This window comes from Sapajus apella, unplaced genomic scaffold, assembly GCF_009761245.1.
Source record: "Sapajus apella isolate SASKATOON/1434 unplaced genomic scaffold, GSC_monkey_1.0 scaffold22, whole genome shotgun sequence".
NCBI classification, from domain to species: domain Eukaryota; kingdom Metazoa; phylum Chordata; class Mammalia; order Primates; family Cebidae; genus Sapajus; species Sapajus apella.
Genome location: NW_022436962.1, coordinates 16,991,821 through 17,010,231, shown reverse-complemented (window position 1 = coordinate 17,010,231; position 18,411 = coordinate 16,991,821). Strand labels below are relative to the sequence as shown.

The window sequence follows — 18,411 nt, the reverse complement described above, 5'->3', positions numbered from 1 at the left end:
AGTGGGCACTGGCCACACTGAGATGCATGTGGAACAGGGTCTGTGGTCATGGCTCAGATCAGGTGTTGAAGATGGTGCCTTTTATTCTAGATCAATGACGCCAGATAACTTAGAGTCACAAAAATAAGGGCTTGAGGCTACGCTTTTAATGAACCTCCTACCAGAAAACATTTCTACCTGCTATAACTTCTTAGTGATTTGGAGGTTATGGAAATTATTCAATCTGGTATAAAGGAGATAATTGTTAAGTATCAGAAGATGGAAGAGTCACTACATTCCTGCAAATGCCTTTTCTCTTCCAAGAAGAGATGCTGGAAGGAGGCAATTTTTTCTCTCCAGTAAATATTTTGGCATAGAGAGACTTAGGTATGCTCTTTTGCACAATTTGGTTAAGAAGACTAGAATTTAAATGTGTGCCATTGATAGGAAAAACGGCTGAAAGTAGAAAGATGCTATTATCCTTTAATAAAGTTTTAATATTGCATTGACTCCAGCCACCCTTGTGTCAACAGGGTCAAAATATAGTTTTCATCATGTAGGTGAAAGCAAAAGAGGAAACCTGAGAGATGATGTAGACTCAGTGTGCAACAGCATGTACAGACGCACGCAAGGTGCAGCTGCAGTTAATGGTGGATAATAGTCAATCTCAAACGGCAGGCGATTTCTGCTAGTTCCTCTTGTTCCTAATTTAAGAATAAAGGAGACATGATTTTAAAACAAAGTGAAATAGATAAAAGAAATTTTCAATAGCCATATGACCACTGATCTTAGTACGGAACACGCCGTCAGCCATGTCAAGAGAAACATTATAGAAAGGTTTTGAAAATTTACATTAGTACTTAATTCTGAGTTCATCCAAGGTAAGAACAGTAGAGGCCCGAATCCCCATATTTTAAGTAATATATTTGCCATTCTGTGACTTTTGGGAACTTCTTTCCTTGTTCTTAGAATCATTCAACATTAATAATTGTTGAATTAAGAGTAAAATGTTACTTTGAGCTAAAACTTTTTTTTTTAAAGTTCGAGGGCTAAAGTTAAGCCTGTAAGAAGATGTTACAGAGAGAGAAATTCAAGTAATTACTCCAAGCATCTAAAGTAAAAAGGTTGTTTTTATGAGCCGCATGTTAGGCTAACAGAATTAAGAATTGCAGTGAAAGAAAATCTCCATACTTGATATTACAGGCACAAGTACCCTACTGTCCTATAACTGGATACAGGTCCAAAAATTAAAAGCCACATGTTTCTTTAAGAAAATCAAACGGCACTGAGCTTGTAATGTATATTTTATTTTGCACAAGCTTGCATATATACTGCACATACATTCAGTTTAAGAGGAGATGGAAGGCACACAAGGCAATTGGACTACTGTATCCTTTAAGTGGTACAAAGCAAAAGGTAAAAGTTTGGAGAGTATACAAAAGCTTAAAACACACAAAGTAAAACCCCTTTCCCACCCTCCCCACAACAACTTTTTTTTTCCTGTTTTAAAATTTAGTAGCTGCCAAACTAATTTTTTTACTTTTCCTTTAAAATCAATTGTCTACTGCACCTTTTTTATTTTCTTTTTAATATGGACAGGGAGTCTCATTGTGTTTATCATATCAATTAATATTACAGTACATCCTTGGTAATACAAAATTGTACACCTTCATCAAATAAATTAGGATAAATTAAACCAATAAATTATGTAAAGTCTTCAGAACAATAGACAACAACAAAAATCCACAATTGAAATTGCCTCTAGCTAAAAAAAAAAAAAAAACAAACAAATCAAAAATTGACTTTATCAGTTCAGTTATTATACTATATTCAAATCAAAGGGTCTTTATTACAAAAAAGAGCTTAATAATGCTATTTACAACATATTGCTAAATAATATAAAGGCAGTGTTTTGTCATGGTTTATACTATATACATATGAGAAATGGCTGGGACAATATTGAGGGAAGCCACGACCTTTGATTCTTCTGGATAGCACTGAGACCAATCCCAAATACATTTTTTCTTAGTTTTCAATTTGAAGTGGTAATATACAATTTTAAAATGTTTTCTCCCCCTTTGTGGAGGAATTGAATATTAAAAAAAATACAGAATGAATACATCTTCACAAAAGAAGATAGGCTTGTTTGCCTTTTCTGCTGATGTTTGTGCATTTTGAGGGGGGTGTCAGATTTGAGAGAGGGCTCAGTTGAAAAGACTCAAAGTCCAGACACTTCCACATTCTGTTATATTCTTAGAAGTACAATTATAAGAAGATGCAAAGGTTAAATACCAGTTTTGATCCCAGCTCTGAATATGAGCATTTTAGCTTTAGTTTTATAGATGGTTTACAACCAACAGATCTACAGAAAACAAAACTGCATTTCCTTCAACATAACATTTAAGTGCAATACAGTAACTGCTTACTCATATAAACCAGTTACATTTTTTAAGGGGAGCTTTTTGAAAACAATGCTTTTTATAATTTGCAAACACAAGAGTTTGTACCAGAAGAAAACATTTGTACTATTCACACCAATGAATACGCTATAATACACATGGCAAAGAGATTTTTGCACTGTCTTCACATATACACTGCTTCTTTCAGGGGAGTCTGTAAACCACTCTTTCTTTCATAAATTTATGATTGTTTCTGGAGGACATCCTATTTTTTAAAGCCCCCAAATCTTTAGCTTTATGACAGTGTGTGTGTGTGTGTGTGTGTGTGTGCGCGCGCGCGTGTGTGTGTGTGCGTGCGTACTCATGTGCGTGCGTGCACATGGGAAGGGGTTGTTACTAAATGTCTTCATGTACATAGAAAAAGAAATTTCATAAATTCACAGAAACTGCATTACCCTTGCCCTTGACATCTGATAAAAGAGATTGTTAACTTTTAAAAGGAGAGAGCAGGATTTTCAAAAATGCTTTCAACTGTCTATACAGTCACTGTAGTGTTCCTAGTAAATTCGACAGATGTCGTGAGAATGTAGTTATTTATTAAAATCTCATGTCTTAACATCATGACAGCCATGAGGTTAAATATTTACATTGCTTTATAAAAGTTCCCCTCTTGCTTTAGTGTTTCTGTTTTGCTTTTTTTGTTGTTTTAAATTTTTTAAAATGATATTCACCCACACCCCTAGTACAGTAACAAAGATTCTGCAAACATAAAACACTTTAATTAAATAATACTCGGAGGCACAAAGCAAACTTCAGGAATATGTGGGTGAACGTTTACTTAAATAATTACTACATTCTAACATCTTCCACGTGTTTTACCATTTAATGTGAAACGTCCTCATTAAACAGCCAGAGATACAGTAAGAATTAAATGTTTTGTTGCAAATAGAACATTCTTTCACAAAACATAACAAATGTCTAAAATAGGTTCTTAAATCTAGATAGGAAAAGGTAAGCTTTCCACTTCACACGCATATATATATATGTATATTTTTACATGTGTGTATATGTGTGTATGTGTTTTTATGTTCACACATCTGCACACACATATATAGCACATGGTATGAAATATTGCTTCTATACTACTTTTCATTAGGCTAAGAAAACACAAGATTTGCACCACAGTTACAAAAAATTGGCTTCTACAAGAATTTTCAAAACTCGAATGCTGCTCAAACAATTGAGGAAAAAATAATTTGCGGTATCAAACTGTTCTAAAAATTCTCTTCTTCAAAAACGTATTCTCCCGCTTTGTTTTAAAAAGACACAAAATATGCATAGCTATCAACGTTATGTCAAACAGCCAGAAAAAAAATCTAGTGTTTATTGCAGCTGTAGTAATTGGAAATAAAGTCAAAAAGATGAAATCGAAAGCCACAGAAGGCACAACAACAATTGTACTTGTTGGGAAAAACTGGTATTTTGAAGGATTTTTAAAAATCCCCCCCGCTGGTGCATTTTAGGTCTAGGCACAGACTATAACCTCAAGCATATACGCAAAAATAATTTAGGGTTAGCAGAAAATAAGTGGTAGTGTGGTTGTTTAACATGGACTTTAGACTTTTTTTTTTTCCTATATAAACTGTCCCTCATCCTTCTTCACCGTCCCACCAGAGAAAGTTAACTTTCTCCCAAGTAGCCAATTTTCACTTGGTGAGAGTTGAGCTAAGATTTGAAAAATGGCGATTTAAAAAAAACACCAAACTGTTAAATAGGAATTTGGAGAGACAGGCTTTTGTCATTTTCCAATGCACTTGGGAGGCATAAGATTTTGATTGTGAAAGGGAAAACCACCAGAAAGCATAGTGATAAAGTTCTATTTTCAGAACAAAGAGGTGAGTTTATCCTCAAGCCGTAATTTCTAGTCTGAAATAATTTCTATGCCTCAGTGAACATTGAGAGGATATTATCAGTAGATAAGGGCATCAACATTTGGTTGTGAACACATACTTTTGCTTAATTTGTCTATTTAAATTAGAAAGAGAGGGGAAAACAATACCAAAAAATCCAAATAAGTCTGGAATCAATATTGAACTTGCCCCAGATCAAAACGATACCTAGCAATCTGTCTACATAGGTGAATACACTACAGCTTTGCCTTTTACCTTGCAAATGGCAACACAATGTTAATATGAATTACATGGAACAGCAAAAACCCAGTGGAATACTGACATGAACACGGAATGCCATACTCTTTTAAATGAAGCCAGTCAAAAAAGCGTGGCTGCAAGTTAGGATTGCTTCCCTATTTTGTGCTGATTGAATTTTTTCCCTCTTTATTCCAATGTCATGATTATCCAAACTTCTTTTTTTTTTTTAAAGCAAGTCCGAAAAATAACAAATTGGATCTAATGACTCTGTGCATTAGGAGAGTGTGAGCTGAGAGATGTTTGAGGCTGCGGGTGCGGAGTGAAGCGGCTGGTCCTCCAGACCATGCAGCTGCACTCTCTGTCCACACTTCGAGGCCCTGTTAGTTTCCTGGATGATGTGCAGGGCATCATAGGACTGCACCATTTAATTTAAAGTCAGCAGGTTTTAAGGCTTTGTGCTGACAATAATTGAGTTCATACATTCCTGTCCATCAGCAGAATTTATAAATGACGTTAAATTACAGCAATTGGGTCAGCTAGTCAGTCACATGGGTCAAAACCTGTATTCTCCAAAGTCAAATGTAATTTTTATTAAAATTGAATAAAAAATGGCACTTATGTTCTATAGGTTCTAAATACCAGATTTGTTACTGTTTCATTTTAGGAGGTGTATATCAAATTACCTAATGGAAAGGAGGGGTCTGGAAAACAGTTTTAGGATGAACAATGAATTCTTACTGCATCTGCACACAAAAACCCACCTAAGAAAAAAAGTGTGAATGCCATATGATTTTTTTCAATGCAAGTATGGGACACTGTACATCATTGAAAAGCAGGGGAAAAAAAGGAAAAAGAGGAGAACCATGGAAGAAAGCATAAAATAGCAGCTAGCTTTCTTACGTGTGCTGGAATTGTGTCTTTTGGGTTAACCCAAAATTTTCCTATGCTATACACTCTTCTCACATTTTGGTCAATATTAGCTTCTGAATTGGAAGAGGCATTATCAACTACTTTAAAATGTTATACCTAAAAAGAAGAAACACTGAGTTAGACTGTCACCACTTTGAATACCCATCAGGATAGTGTGGAATTCTATGTGAAAATACACATGTTCCTCTCAGGAGATGAAGATCAAGCCAGCTCACAGCTGTCAACAAACTTCTAGTGTAGGCAATAATTTCATGGTCAAGTTGGGATTTCCTTTATTCCTTACTAGAGAAAAGTATTCAGAAAATAGTATTTTAGGGGAAAAAGGTGTTAAGTAAACAGAAATAATCCTTTTCAGCATATAAAGAAAGTTAAGCAGTGTAAATTTGAAACTTAGTCCCTTTTAGTATCTGAAGAAAAATGATAACAAGTTACAGGGTTTTTCTTTATGAAGAATGATATAAGCTCACTTATGAAGAAGAACCAATTGAAAGTTTAGAGAGGTGGCTAGAAGACCAGGCGTGAATTTCTAGTCTTATCTTGAGAGAGCTGGTTTTGTGCAAAATTGCTTTGCCTCCCTAGGAAACAGATACTACTTTCAGGGTTTGCCACTTTTCTTAGAAAAGGCTTGATAGTTAGTGATTGTTTTTCTTTTTTAATTTGGCCTTTTGGGGTACTTTGGAAAAGTGAGCTGCTCATCTGTCACTGGCATTATTTTTAAACCTGTAAGGAAAAGCTACCGATTGAGTTAAAACCAAACAAAATACTTAAATGTATGAAGTGGTTTCATTGGATTTTCAGAACTTAGCAGTAAAAACGAGACACATCACTGTCTGTAGAGCTGTGCTGTATCATGGGTTTTCCTCGGCCAACCGCCATTTGCAATAAGCCATCAATCAAGTGGATGCATCGTTAACAAATCCCCTTCCTTGCTAATATAGACTTTACACACGCCAACATTCTTTTTCCCTGAAAATTAACCCTATTTTAACTGTCCAAATGTTAAGGGCCCTGGGCAAAAGTAAACTAAAAGCAGAAGGAAAAGAACCATCCCCTTGCAATGGAAAACGAAAGAAAATGAGAGAAAGATGATGAGGAGGAATTACCAGCTGATTTCATAATATATCCATGCCTCCCATACACATATATATGAAATTAAAATCTAGACACATATAACTTGGACATCCAAAGGGGACTGCTACTCTTCATACATTCAAAAAGAGTTGTTGAAATTTCTACTCATGAAGCAGCTCTTGTAGGCAGTTCGGGGATTTGAAAATCTCAGGGACTTCACTATCCAGCTTGCAGATGACCTTGTATATGGCCTTCTTCCAGGAAGGATCAACATCTTTGCCTGCGATAATGGCATTGAAAAACTCCCGTAACGTGATCTGAGCAACTTCCAGGAATCTCTCTGGAACCTGCTGATACAAGGAGACAATGGCATTAATAAAGTTTTCAGTTTCAAGTCTATAGTTATTCCAAGGAAACTAAGCTAAGTTCATTCTTGCAGAAAGGGGCTTACATGGCACCTGCATTTTCTAAAAATGTCTGGCCTCTATTCTCTTATGTAAAGTCATTATATATAGCAGCATTGTGATGAGGGGTTGACAGCTTTGTTTTAAGAAGAGTGTGTGAAAGATCCACGCAGACCTACTGAAAAACTAGGATTTCATTGTGAATATTAGGATAGGAATATGGGATGTGACTTTTGGGATTCCTCACTTGATTAAATAGGTACTATCTGGAAGAGAGTGTTCAATTAATTTTTCAGAATTTGAATCCTATTTCCTTTGGATTGCCAGTATGAAAACAAAATATTTTCTCAAAATAGAATAACAAATCGTTGGGCTCCTTTATAAATTAAACCCACGCTTTAAATGAAGAAAATCTTCTAAAATGTCAGTTATCTGTTTGCATCAGAGGATTGTTGACTCAGATGCCAAGTTGTGTATTAATCTGAAATATAAAGTACTCTATGTACACAAAGGGGTAAAATAATGGTGTTAACATGAAGCCACAAAACTAATCCTAAAATATTACATCACAAACTACTTAACCTTGAGATTAGAATTGCTCCAATAGAGAGTGATTTATTCAGCTGATATTAATAATACAAACTAATATTTATTGAGCATTTACTACTTGCCAGGCACTGTTTTATGTACTGAATGTGAATTATGTCATTCAGTTCTCCCAATCTCTCTCTGAGGTGTTATTATCCCAATTACACAATGGAAAGCTGAGGCTCAGAGAGGGTAAAGAAATTGCTCAAGGTCCTTATCATCCAAAATAAACTTTCCCCAAATGTTCGTTTTAGAATCCCAACTTGTTAAGGCTTTTCTTCCACAGCAATTAATATGTATGTGGGTTATGTGTGTGTATGTACGTGTGTTCTCTTAATTACTTAATAATCTGATCTCTTGACTAAGGAAAGCAGTAGCTACTGATGTACTTATTTTGTACTCTTTGTAAGTTACTCATAGTAAAGCAAGGTCTGTCTATCCCCACACCAGCATAATGGAATCACAGAATTATCCATGAACTCATAATTTTCCAAGTACACACTGACAGTGTATTTCTTTTAGTGGGGGTACTTATACATCAGTAAAGTTTCATTTTTACATTAAGTGTAGACATACAAGGACATAAATGTACCACAGGTGTACCTGTAGCCATATGTATCAACACATATACAAGAGATGAAAGACTTTTCATCCAAGTTCAGATATGCCACTTACCGAAGTAAAAAGGAGGTATTGTAATATCGAACATGTTTCATCTCTTTCTCCCCACCATTGGTGCAATGTACTTTTTAATAATAGTAGTAACTGATAAAGAAAACCAGAATCATCACCCAACATCCCTGTTTTTCACAATTAAAATTAGAAAAAGGAGTTCATTGTTCCCAGTGGCAAGTCAATTGTCCTTTATAAAAAAAAAATAATAACTCCACAGAAAAAATGAAAGGGACTTCATTTGGCGCCAATCAGTCTTAAAAATGTAATTATTTGAGCAGACCCTCCCAAAGACTTTCACAGTGGCCCACTTTCTTAGGACACAGTTCCCAATGTTGCCTGGAACATCCTTCAAAGTGCTGCCTTGTCTGCTATGAATGTGCAAAACCATAAACCCCAAGGGCCATTCTCTGCTGAAAATTCATGTGGATTTTCCACAGACCTTTGGGTGATTTCCTCCCAAATTTCCTGTATATATGAGTATTTGTTGGAGGAGCACTTAGCTCTCCCACTCACCTTATCCAAATAAAAATTTATGAAGCAATTTTTTTAGTACAGTCAACTCCACCCTCAAAGATAATCCTTTACATTTTATCAAATGAGCATTACTGAGTGAGAGAATGTGGTTGGAGAACAGTGAGGCAGTGCAGCTGCCCACTCTCACTCCTTGGGAGTTGTTAGCCAAATGCTACAGAAACATAATCATAGGCATGTGTTTGTTTGTTTATTTATTTATTTATTTTGAGATAGAGTTCCACTCTGTCACCCAGGCTGAAGTGCAGTGGCACAATCTCAGCTACTGGAACCTCTGCCTCCTGGTTCAAGCAATTCTCCTGCCTCAGTCTCCCAAGCTGGGACTATAGGCACCTGCCACCACGCCTGGCAGATTTTTGTATTTTTAGTAGAGACGGGGTTTCACCATGTTGGCCAGGCTGGTGTCAAACTCCCGACTGCAGGTGATCTGCCCGTCTTGGCCTTCCAAAGTGCTGGGATTACAGGTGTGAGCCACTGCGCCTGGCCAATCATAGGCATTTATTAAAATAAACATTTCAAAAAGGGTGGTTTCACCTGCCATCGACAATACAGCCTCAATGAAAATCTACATTCCTTGAGCACTCAGGGATGCAGCATGCTGTGACAGAGAGCTTTGAGGGGTGAAGGTGTGGGCAGCTGCCCCAGGGAAGCCAGAGAAGGCCGGAAGCCCTGCCCATACCAAGAACTGCACAGGAGGTCTGGGGAGCTGCGGACAGGGGAAGAGTGGACATTGTCCAAAATCGTCAGAGGAGGGAGAAGAGGTACATCTAGAACATCGGCACCAAGGGAGGGAGGGAAGTGTAACTGAAGGATTTTAATGCTTTTTCAGCAATTTCTACTATTTATATGAGGCACCAAAACATTGAAAAGCTGTGGCTCTGTAATCTTGAGAAACCACAGAGAAGCTAGTAACTTCAAAGTAAATGGGAATGGTATAAAAGAGGCCCAGGAGGAAACTTTGGTTACTGGTTTATGTTTGGGAAGGAATGAATTCTTTGTGAACAAATGAAATGATTAGATAATATAGTGTTTACTTTGAGGCAATACTCATGCAATGGACTGGACTAGATGAAAGAAAGTAGTCCGGGCGCAGTGGCCCACGCCTGTAATCCCAGCACTTTGGGAGGCCAAGGCGGGCAGATCATGAGGTCAGGAGATTGAGACTATCCTGGCTAACACCATGAAACCCCATGTGTACTAAAAATACAAAAAATTAGCCTGGCATGGTGGCATACACCTGTAATCCCAGCTACTCGGGAGGCTGAGGCAGGAGAATTGCTTGAACCTAAGAGGCTGAGGTTGCAGTGAGCCAAGATTGTGCCACTGCACTCCAGCCTGGGCAACAGAGCGAGACTCTGTCTCTCACACACAAAAAAAATTATAATGAGATACTAAACTACTGGAGCAGCTCATGTCTTTGGTGGCTCCCAGAGGTACACATTTGGGTAGCAACTGATCTTCTGAATCTTCTGAGAGGATGCCAGTGAATTTCATCAACAGGTAGAAACATCACCCATGGAAAAAGAGATCCTTGCCTCTGCTTGAAAACTCCCAGCTCCAGTGAACAGAAGAAGAGGGGGACTTTCTGATGTTTTGTGGGAGCATCTTAGAGATCAGCCTTATCAGAATGATGTTGCCCATATTTTTCTGCACCTCTTCACACCTAATGGCTTTCCAATCACCAATAAACATCTGCAGAAAATCCCTTAGTGACAAGTAATCCCTTATCTAGGTTTCTTTTAATAGAACCCAACAATCTGCAGAATGAGCACTAGAGTATCTCCTCAGCATCAGGTGGTAACAGTCAATCAAGTCACTGGAATGCAAGACAATGCAGGCTGCTGGCGGGGGGTGGTTGGGAGGAGGAGGGGAGAAGGCCGTGCCTTTGGACATGCCACAGGGAAAAAACAAAAGGCTTCCAAAGTCTTTGGCTGGAGCTCTGAGGCTATTGTGGGAGCTGCTTTGCCCAGCGTTCCTCAGGAGAGGAGAGTGGAAACTTTGTTTTGATAAAAAGGCATCCCAATATAGGAACCTCATCCCAGATGGTCTTGCCTTGATAACTGGGGGAGAATATAAAGTAATGAGGTACTTGAAGATATGCATACATTTGAAGGGGGCTGGATATCAGCCTCTACCAATTTCATCACAGTTTGTATTTGAATCTCCTCAGAGCAAACAAGGGCCTTGTGGGCTTCCATGAAATGCGGAATATGAGAAGAGGTTTTCAAGTCTGCCCAGTCCACAGCTGGGTTGCATGCGCACACACACATATGCACACACACAGACACACACGCACACACCGTGTGTTGGCTGGGTGGTTGTTTTGCTGTTCTTTTTTTTTTTTTTTCCATCGGAATGAGTGGCAAAGACACATTTTTTCCCCCTTCTTCCTCCTCCTCTTCCCAGTTGCTTTACCTTCAAGGATGATTTGTTTTATTAAACTGACTGTCCCTAGCCTCTGCAGTACATAATAAAAGCCTGACATAGCAGGCTGCCTGCCTTCTGTGTCCTGCAGATACTCATCATAAGTGTCAGGACATACCAAGGTTAGCGGTCACTGGAAGTGTGCTTGCTGGCCCAAACCTTGCCAAACGCTCTTGGCAGCTGAATGAATGTCACAGAGAATAGAAGGGGAATTACAAAGGTTAAAAAGAAGACAGCCTCTCCTATTTTCTGGAGACAGAGAAGCTGATTTTTCACACCTCTGAACTGTCCGTAAGCTCATTCATCAGCCTCTTGCGGGGGACCTAAACCTTGCCCCTTGCTCAGTTCTCCACGGACACTCCTCCATCCTCAATCCCCTTTAAAAATTGGCCCTCTGGCCTCATTGCATCACTGAAATGATCTTCACTGAAATGGACAGAAAACAAACCAGGCATCGACTTCTTTCCCTAGCTACCCGCCCCCCCAAGCCATAACCAAAGACTCCAATGGCCTATCAAGCCTATCAATAGATTACAAACTTATCAGGGGAAATCATCTTCACAGTTGGTCTTTCAAGCTAATTTTTTTTTTCAAACTTGCTTTAATGGAGAAATGGAAAAGGTCGCATGTGTACCGGCAGGATGGCTAACAAATGTAACATCCTGCCTAGTATTTTGGTGAATTAGTTTGTATGTGGGTTTTCCTCCTTCTTCCTCCATTTTTTTTTTAATACTATAAAAGGGCAATAAAATGCTGACTGTAAGAAGACAATGTCAAGGAGAAAAGGGTACTGGTATTTTGGATACTCTTCACTGCTCGCCTTGGAGAGAGAGTTATTCTTGTCACAAACCCTTTTGTCTGCATCTGCTGACTGCTTGCCTGTAGCCAGCAGCATACTTTAACTGTTTTGTCACCTCCTAACATCACATGCATCAGCTGTTGGGCTTTTGTTACGGGTATTGTAGAACTAATCCACTGTGGCTGTTCTACTGTGCAGTAAATAAAACAGAAACGGGCTTCTCAGACTATTCTGCATGAATATTTCAGATGGCTTTTACAACTCTGATTCACAAAATCAAATAAATAAATAACTCCCCCAGCCGCCCCCCGGCTCCTCCCCACACCCAGAAACAAAACCCCTCCATCTAGCCCCAGATGCCTACAAGTCAAGTGCATTGAAGGCGCTGACTTGATCCTTCAAACAATTGTTTCAGAGAACTTGAAAGAACAGTGCTCTCTAAACTTTCACAGCGTGGAATTCATATATATTATTAGACTTAAATATATCTAATGCTGACAACTAGGCAATTAGCTCTGAAAATGTGGAGAGAGTTACTTTTCGTCCCTTTGGGCCTTTAAAAATATATAGGTAATGCCATCAAAAATACATAGTTAGAGTTGCCTTGTCAAACTGCCTTTATAGTTATCTGTGTTTTCTTCCCTTCCTCTCATCTGGAAGGGGTCAAAGGAAGATGCTTGTTCATTTAGTTTACCCTAAGAGTCTTTCCAAATGGTTAACCTATACAAGAGCACAAAAGAAGAATCAAACTTTGCTGGGTTTGAAAACCTGAATCTGCATCATGAGCTCTTTAATGGTATAATGATGTACCAATCATACATAGTGAGGTATTTTTCTAGATGACTTCGAAGTGTCTTTGGAGAAGTTAAAAAGAGAAAGGACATCTGCACACGTGTGTGTGCACACACGCACACACAAAGATCTTAAGGAAGGAGACAAACAGTTGAAGTACTTTCCCGAGCATTCATTCACCCTAGTGTGCACATGATTCCTCTAAACAAACTCCCATCCCTGCTGTTTGTTAAGTAAATATTGATCAAGGAGAGACCTGTCTCCTGACAGCAGTGGCACAAGCCGGGGACTTATACTGCAGACAGAGTGGACTTAAATGGATAAACCCAGATGCTTTAGTAACTCCTCATAGAGATTATCAGATGAAAAGGCAAGAACAGATACGTTATTGCTGCTCCTCTTCACTGTCTCACTCACACTAAACTGTCCTGCCAGAGGCAGAAAAGAAGAATCATGGAGCTATAAAATATGGTCACAAAATGCAGTTACTAAGGGTCTCCTTTTGCAGTCATGCGTGCATTTATCCTGTGTGTACAGCCAGGGACTAACAGGCCCTCCAGAAGAGAAGGAGTTGTGCAGGATGCTACACACGGTGAATCCTGAGATTCTGTTCCAGTGCCTTCTCATTCCAGAGAAGGATCAAATGGGAAATCAAACATGAATGCACTTTGGGAAGTGTAAAATATCATCCAAATGTAAGGTAGTTTACAAGTTTGAACCTTTAAAGAGGAGCCCTAATTCCTGGGAGGCATTTCACTGTGATTAATAAATGTCTGCCAAGCACCGTTTTGAGAGGTGCTCTGAGGAGGTTCGCTTGGGTGAGTTTGTTGGCTGAGTCAACCAGTTGAGAAAAGTTGCTGTGTGTTCCCTACGTTTTATTTTGGCCATTTCACAATTATGAGTCAAAATCCTGTTTTCTGCACTGTTCGTAGCTGAATGGATATGTGTACTTCCTGGGAAGGTCAGTTTTAAAATCATCTTTAGAGATTAGCTTTTGTGTATTGAACACTGAACACCGTGGTCAAAGGGCAAGATGTTATATTTAGAGTTCCCAATGGCTAAATGGTGTTTGAATTTTATTAGGATGCTGGTGTTTGGAAAGACTAGTAGGACCCGGGAGCACTGGCTGTGAAGTTGATTTCAGGTGCCTGCTGAGTCACCCCAAATGAGGCAGAGGAAGGATCTTCAGTAACATCTGTGCTTAGGCCTAAAGTCTCTCTCCCTCTAGTGCTCCACGTGGCATTCACCTTTCAGGAACCACAAAGGATTAGATTCGTCTAATACCCATGCAGTTTAGACCCACTTTCTAGCTGCATGTTTTCCTATTTAAATATGTGAAGAGTAAATGCTTGTAGGAAGTGGCTATAGTTCAAGGCTGTCTTAAAAAAAAAACCTAAAAACTGTGTTTCCTTGGTCTAAGCAAAGAAACACATGGCAATAACAGTCAGTATCTTTTTTTTTATAAAGCTTCCAAAGAACAATGTTCTGTTGAGCAAAATTCAGTAGCATTCTGTAAACATTAATTTAAGGAAATCAATAGACTCAGTGAGCTAAAGCCATATTGCAAGATAAACTGGCCAGAGTGCCACTTTGTCAAATAGATTTTCGTTTTCTCGGCTAGATAAAGACAGTTTCAAAACGGGGCAGACGTGTTGCAACCAGGGTTTGAAAAGTATGTGGCCTTCAAACAGTCTGCTTGTTCTTACTACAAAGCTGGATAAACATACTTTAAAAATGATAAGACTGGTTTAGAATTTATTTGGCTTTCAAATTTTACATATAGTAGATTTCTTGGTCATCTCACAGGAAAAGAATAAAACAAAATACCACGCATTCAGAATAGAAAATGTGCTTAGGTGAAAGGGGTTAAAATGTCTTGAGAGACAGAGCTTTGGGAGCAGTTTCAGTTGATGCTCGACTTTAAAAAAGAAAGGAAGAAAGAAATCTTTATTCATGCTGACCTGATGGGCAATCGGCCTTCTTGCCAAAATCCTGAAGCCAAACTCTCTAGTGAGTTTGGGATCAGAGGTTTCAGCTGGTGGAGGCTTGCTCTCGTTCTGTGCACACCAGGCAATGTCATGTTAATGTGTGAGAGGGTGTGGGAGTTGGGGGAAGCAAACCCAGGGAAAGGCTAGGGAAGGAGCAGAAGTGATGAGCCACCCAATAGCCCCAAGGTTTTTGTCAGCCAGACCAAAAGAGCTGTAGGGATCATCAGAAACAGTGGCAATAGGAAAGCAGGTCTCTCCTGTCACCTACATGGAGTTTGTGGCAGTACACCTCCATGTCAGATGGCTTGACATCCTCCAATGCCACACCAGCCCTTATAAATGCTGATAGCAACCAGATATGACATGGTGGAAATGGCCCCCTGGAGGAAGTGTAATAAAAAGAATGAACAGTCACATGGAAACTGCCAAGGAGGGAGGTTAAGGATCTACCTTGAATGAACAAGGGAACTTCATGGAAAAGGATCATAGGAGCTGAACTTTGGTCTGCGGTGTGGGGATCTGGGGGGCTGCTATTGGCCAAACCCCTCACACAGACTTCTCTGACCACAGGATGAATGAAGGGCAGAGATACACCCTGAGTATCTTCTTTATTTTTCTACCTGAATTTGAGTCTTTGTCTTTTAAGAGTGGGTATTTAGCCGGGTGTGGTGGCTCAAGCCTGTAATCCCAGCACTTTGGGAGGCCGAGGCGGGTGGATCACGAGGTCAAGAGATCGAGACCATCCTGGTCAACATGGTGAAACCCCGTCTCTACTAAAACTACAAAAAATTAGCTGGGCATGGTGGCGCATGCCTGTAATCCCAGCTACTCAGGAGGCTGAGGCAGGAGAATTGCCTGAACCCAGGACGCGGAGGTTGCGGTGAGCCGAGATCACGCCATTGCACTCCAGCCTGGGTAACAAGAGCGAAACTCCATCTCAAAAAAAAAAAAAAAAAAAAAGAGTGGGTATTTAGAAAATACAGTATTAACAATAAAATTTCTACAACATTGTGATGTTGATAACATATGTGTTGTTAAAATATTATATAATTATCAACAACGTGCTAGAGTTGAGCATTTTGATTAATTGTGTAATAGGGTAATAGAAAAGCATGTCTTAACATCTTCTAGTCTACCTTTAATAAATTGTACATACATTTTAAATTATGTAAGTATTCCATTGGCAAATCTACACATAGAAATAGAGGTAAATAAAGCCATCTCTTCCACAGCCCCAGAAAAGATAGTACTAGTTTGCTAGGAGCAGAATGACAAGTCAATGAGAGACTGTCAAAATTATTTTTTGGGTCTGAAATTTGGTTCAGTGAACATGCTTAAAGTGGCTAGTTTATTTGCTCACACATGGAAGTCTTGGTGTTATATGTGTTAGGAAACATAATTGTCACTTCATTGGTTGTAATGAAGTAAATTTTCCTTCCCTCCCTAACTCTGCTTAGGTCTCAAAAGTGATTCCAAGTTTAAACAAACTAATGTGCAAGCAAAATCAAAGAAAAAGCATCAAAAACTCAAATCTAATACCTCTTTCTCTCCCCCTGAGATACTACATAGATACTTTTAAGATCTTAAAAACAACTAGAAGCACTGTGCAGAAACTGCTCATCTGCTAGGCTGTTCAAGTAAGCGCTGGACCAAGACTATTCTCCATCAAAGAATCATAGAATTTTGGAACTTGAGAACTAGAATGAATCTCAGAGTTCATGTCCCACAAAGGAGAGAAAAAACCTTCAGCCAATGGTCGCAAAATTTGTCAGTAAAGGGCTAGATAATAAATACATAGGCTCTATGGGCCATATTTGGTCTAGGTTGGATATTCTTCCTCTTTTTCACAACTGTTTAAAAATTTAAGTCATTCTTAGCTTGGGGCCATAAAAACAGGTTGAGGGGCAGATCTGCCCATAGGCCATACTTTGCCAGCCCCCCTGCTTTTAGTGAAACTTGAGGGCTAACAACTTTGCTAGAGGTCTAATGGTCTTTCATTCTGCACTGATCCTGGTGCCTCACTGGGTGGGTACACCAGTTCTTGCAGGATAGCTGGGATTGATTCACCTGAATTTGAACTGCAATGTCACACCATTCCTCTGATGTAGTTTAGGCTGCCTATGTCTATGGGAATAGTTAATAAACCACACACATGGTGGTCAAGGACCAGGAAGAGTTCAGTCTTACCCTGCTCAGATTAGGAACCTTTAATTGGGAGCTTTCCTGCCAGTAAATATTTAAATGTGCTAAACGGAAGAATGTATCCCTGCTTCATGACACATCTGACAAATCAGCTCAATACTTAGATGGAAAAATAGGCCCTGCAATCATATACCAGTCCCTTTATAGTGTTAACAGATTTTCCTTTCAGTCAGCCCCATAAATTTGATGCCACTGGTGTCTGAGTTCAAGACAAGCTGACAGTGCTTCAAGTTGAACATTTGCTACAATTACTGGGTGAGGTGGTAAAAGAAGCAGGGCCAAGCTTGGTACCATGCTTGGATGGGAGATTATCCAAAAACAACACAGCACAAACACTCCAATATTGCATGAAGGGAAGCTGGGGCACAGATAATCCACAGTTACTCCTGTTTCGTTTGAGAATGCATTACGTGATTGTTTTCTGCCGCAGCTTTACCTTCATAATTAAGCTTTGCTTAGGCTAATATTAAAACTAGTCTGTGTGCCCTGTAGTGCTACTGATGGAGCAATATGAGTAAGGAGCCTAGGGAGAAGCTGTTAGGAAGTGGGGTTCAGGCAGGTTGCAATGAGAACGGGATTGCTCATAGCACCAAAGAAAGCGCTTGTGATACAGATGGTAGGAAATCAGAGCTTCAGAGAACACCAGTTCATGGGGGATGCTGGCACTCTGCTGGCAATAGCTTATGACACCCCAAATAATACCTGGGTTGCTTTAGGAAAGGCTAGGGGTTGTTGGCCCCAATCCCATCTCTTGGTTTTGACTGCGAGATCTTTGTTCTGTCAGAGAAATTCTGTTCTGTATTTCTAGGGAATTCTATTGGCCTTTCCTGTGCAATTACCCTTTGCAAAACTAAGGATGGGCTGTATTTCAAAAGCTACTTAAGAGCTTGTGAAGGGCTTTGGAATCCCTTTTTCGAGACAGGTAAATAGATTGGAAAGGCAGGCAGATTGCAGAATGAACTCAGGGGCTTTTGGAAGTCCACTAGACTTCTACCTAATGGGACTTGAGGTAACGTTTAGGGTGGGGCATCCTAGGATGCTGTCACTACCTAGAATTGTCCCTGTTGAAAGGCAGTTTTAGGTGTCTACACACAGATTATCTTGTACACCTTCAGGTCACTGAAAATGATAAATCTTTGAAAATGGATGCTCTAAATGAAACACAGTGGCCTTGAAACCATGAGCCTCTTCTACATACTTCAGTTTCCCGTCATTTCTCTCCCATCACCTCTACTTGAAACATCCCTCCCTGCCCAAGTATTTCCTTGTTCTCAGAGAATATTTTATTAAAAGTCACTTTTAGCACCATATTCTAATTTAAAATGTTACAGTAGCCTTAAGAAAACAGAACTTAGGTGCATTAGCTGTAAAAAATATGAAGAATACATATCCAAATGGCTTGTGTGGGGATTCAATACCTCCCAACCCCAAACTCTCACACATACAAAACAATCCCAAAGGAAAAGACTTTTATGATCT

At 39.3% G+C, this 18,411-nt stretch overlaps 1 protein-coding gene across 6 annotated transcripts in view; it reads right to left on the bottom strand.

Moving 5' to 3' along the window:
* Positions 1 to 1,265: 1,265 nt before the first annotated feature.
* Positions 1,266 to 18,411, bottom strand: part of PROX1 (prospero homeobox 1) — a 52,497-nt gene continuing 35,351 nt past the window's right edge. For 4 of the 6 annotated variants that reach the window (XM_032289214.1, XM_032289213.1, XM_032289216.1 and 1 more), the window contains exon 5: positions 6,640 to 6,879. In XM_032289214.1, coding sequence (XP_032145105.1) covers positions 6,691 to 6,879 — 189 coding nt within the window. In that variant the 3' untranslated portion in view covers positions 6,640 to 6,690. Of the gene's footprint in view, positions 6,880 to 18,411 lie in introns of all 6 variants that reach the window. The other 2 variants (XM_032289217.1, XM_032289218.1) reach the window with 2 other exon arrangements.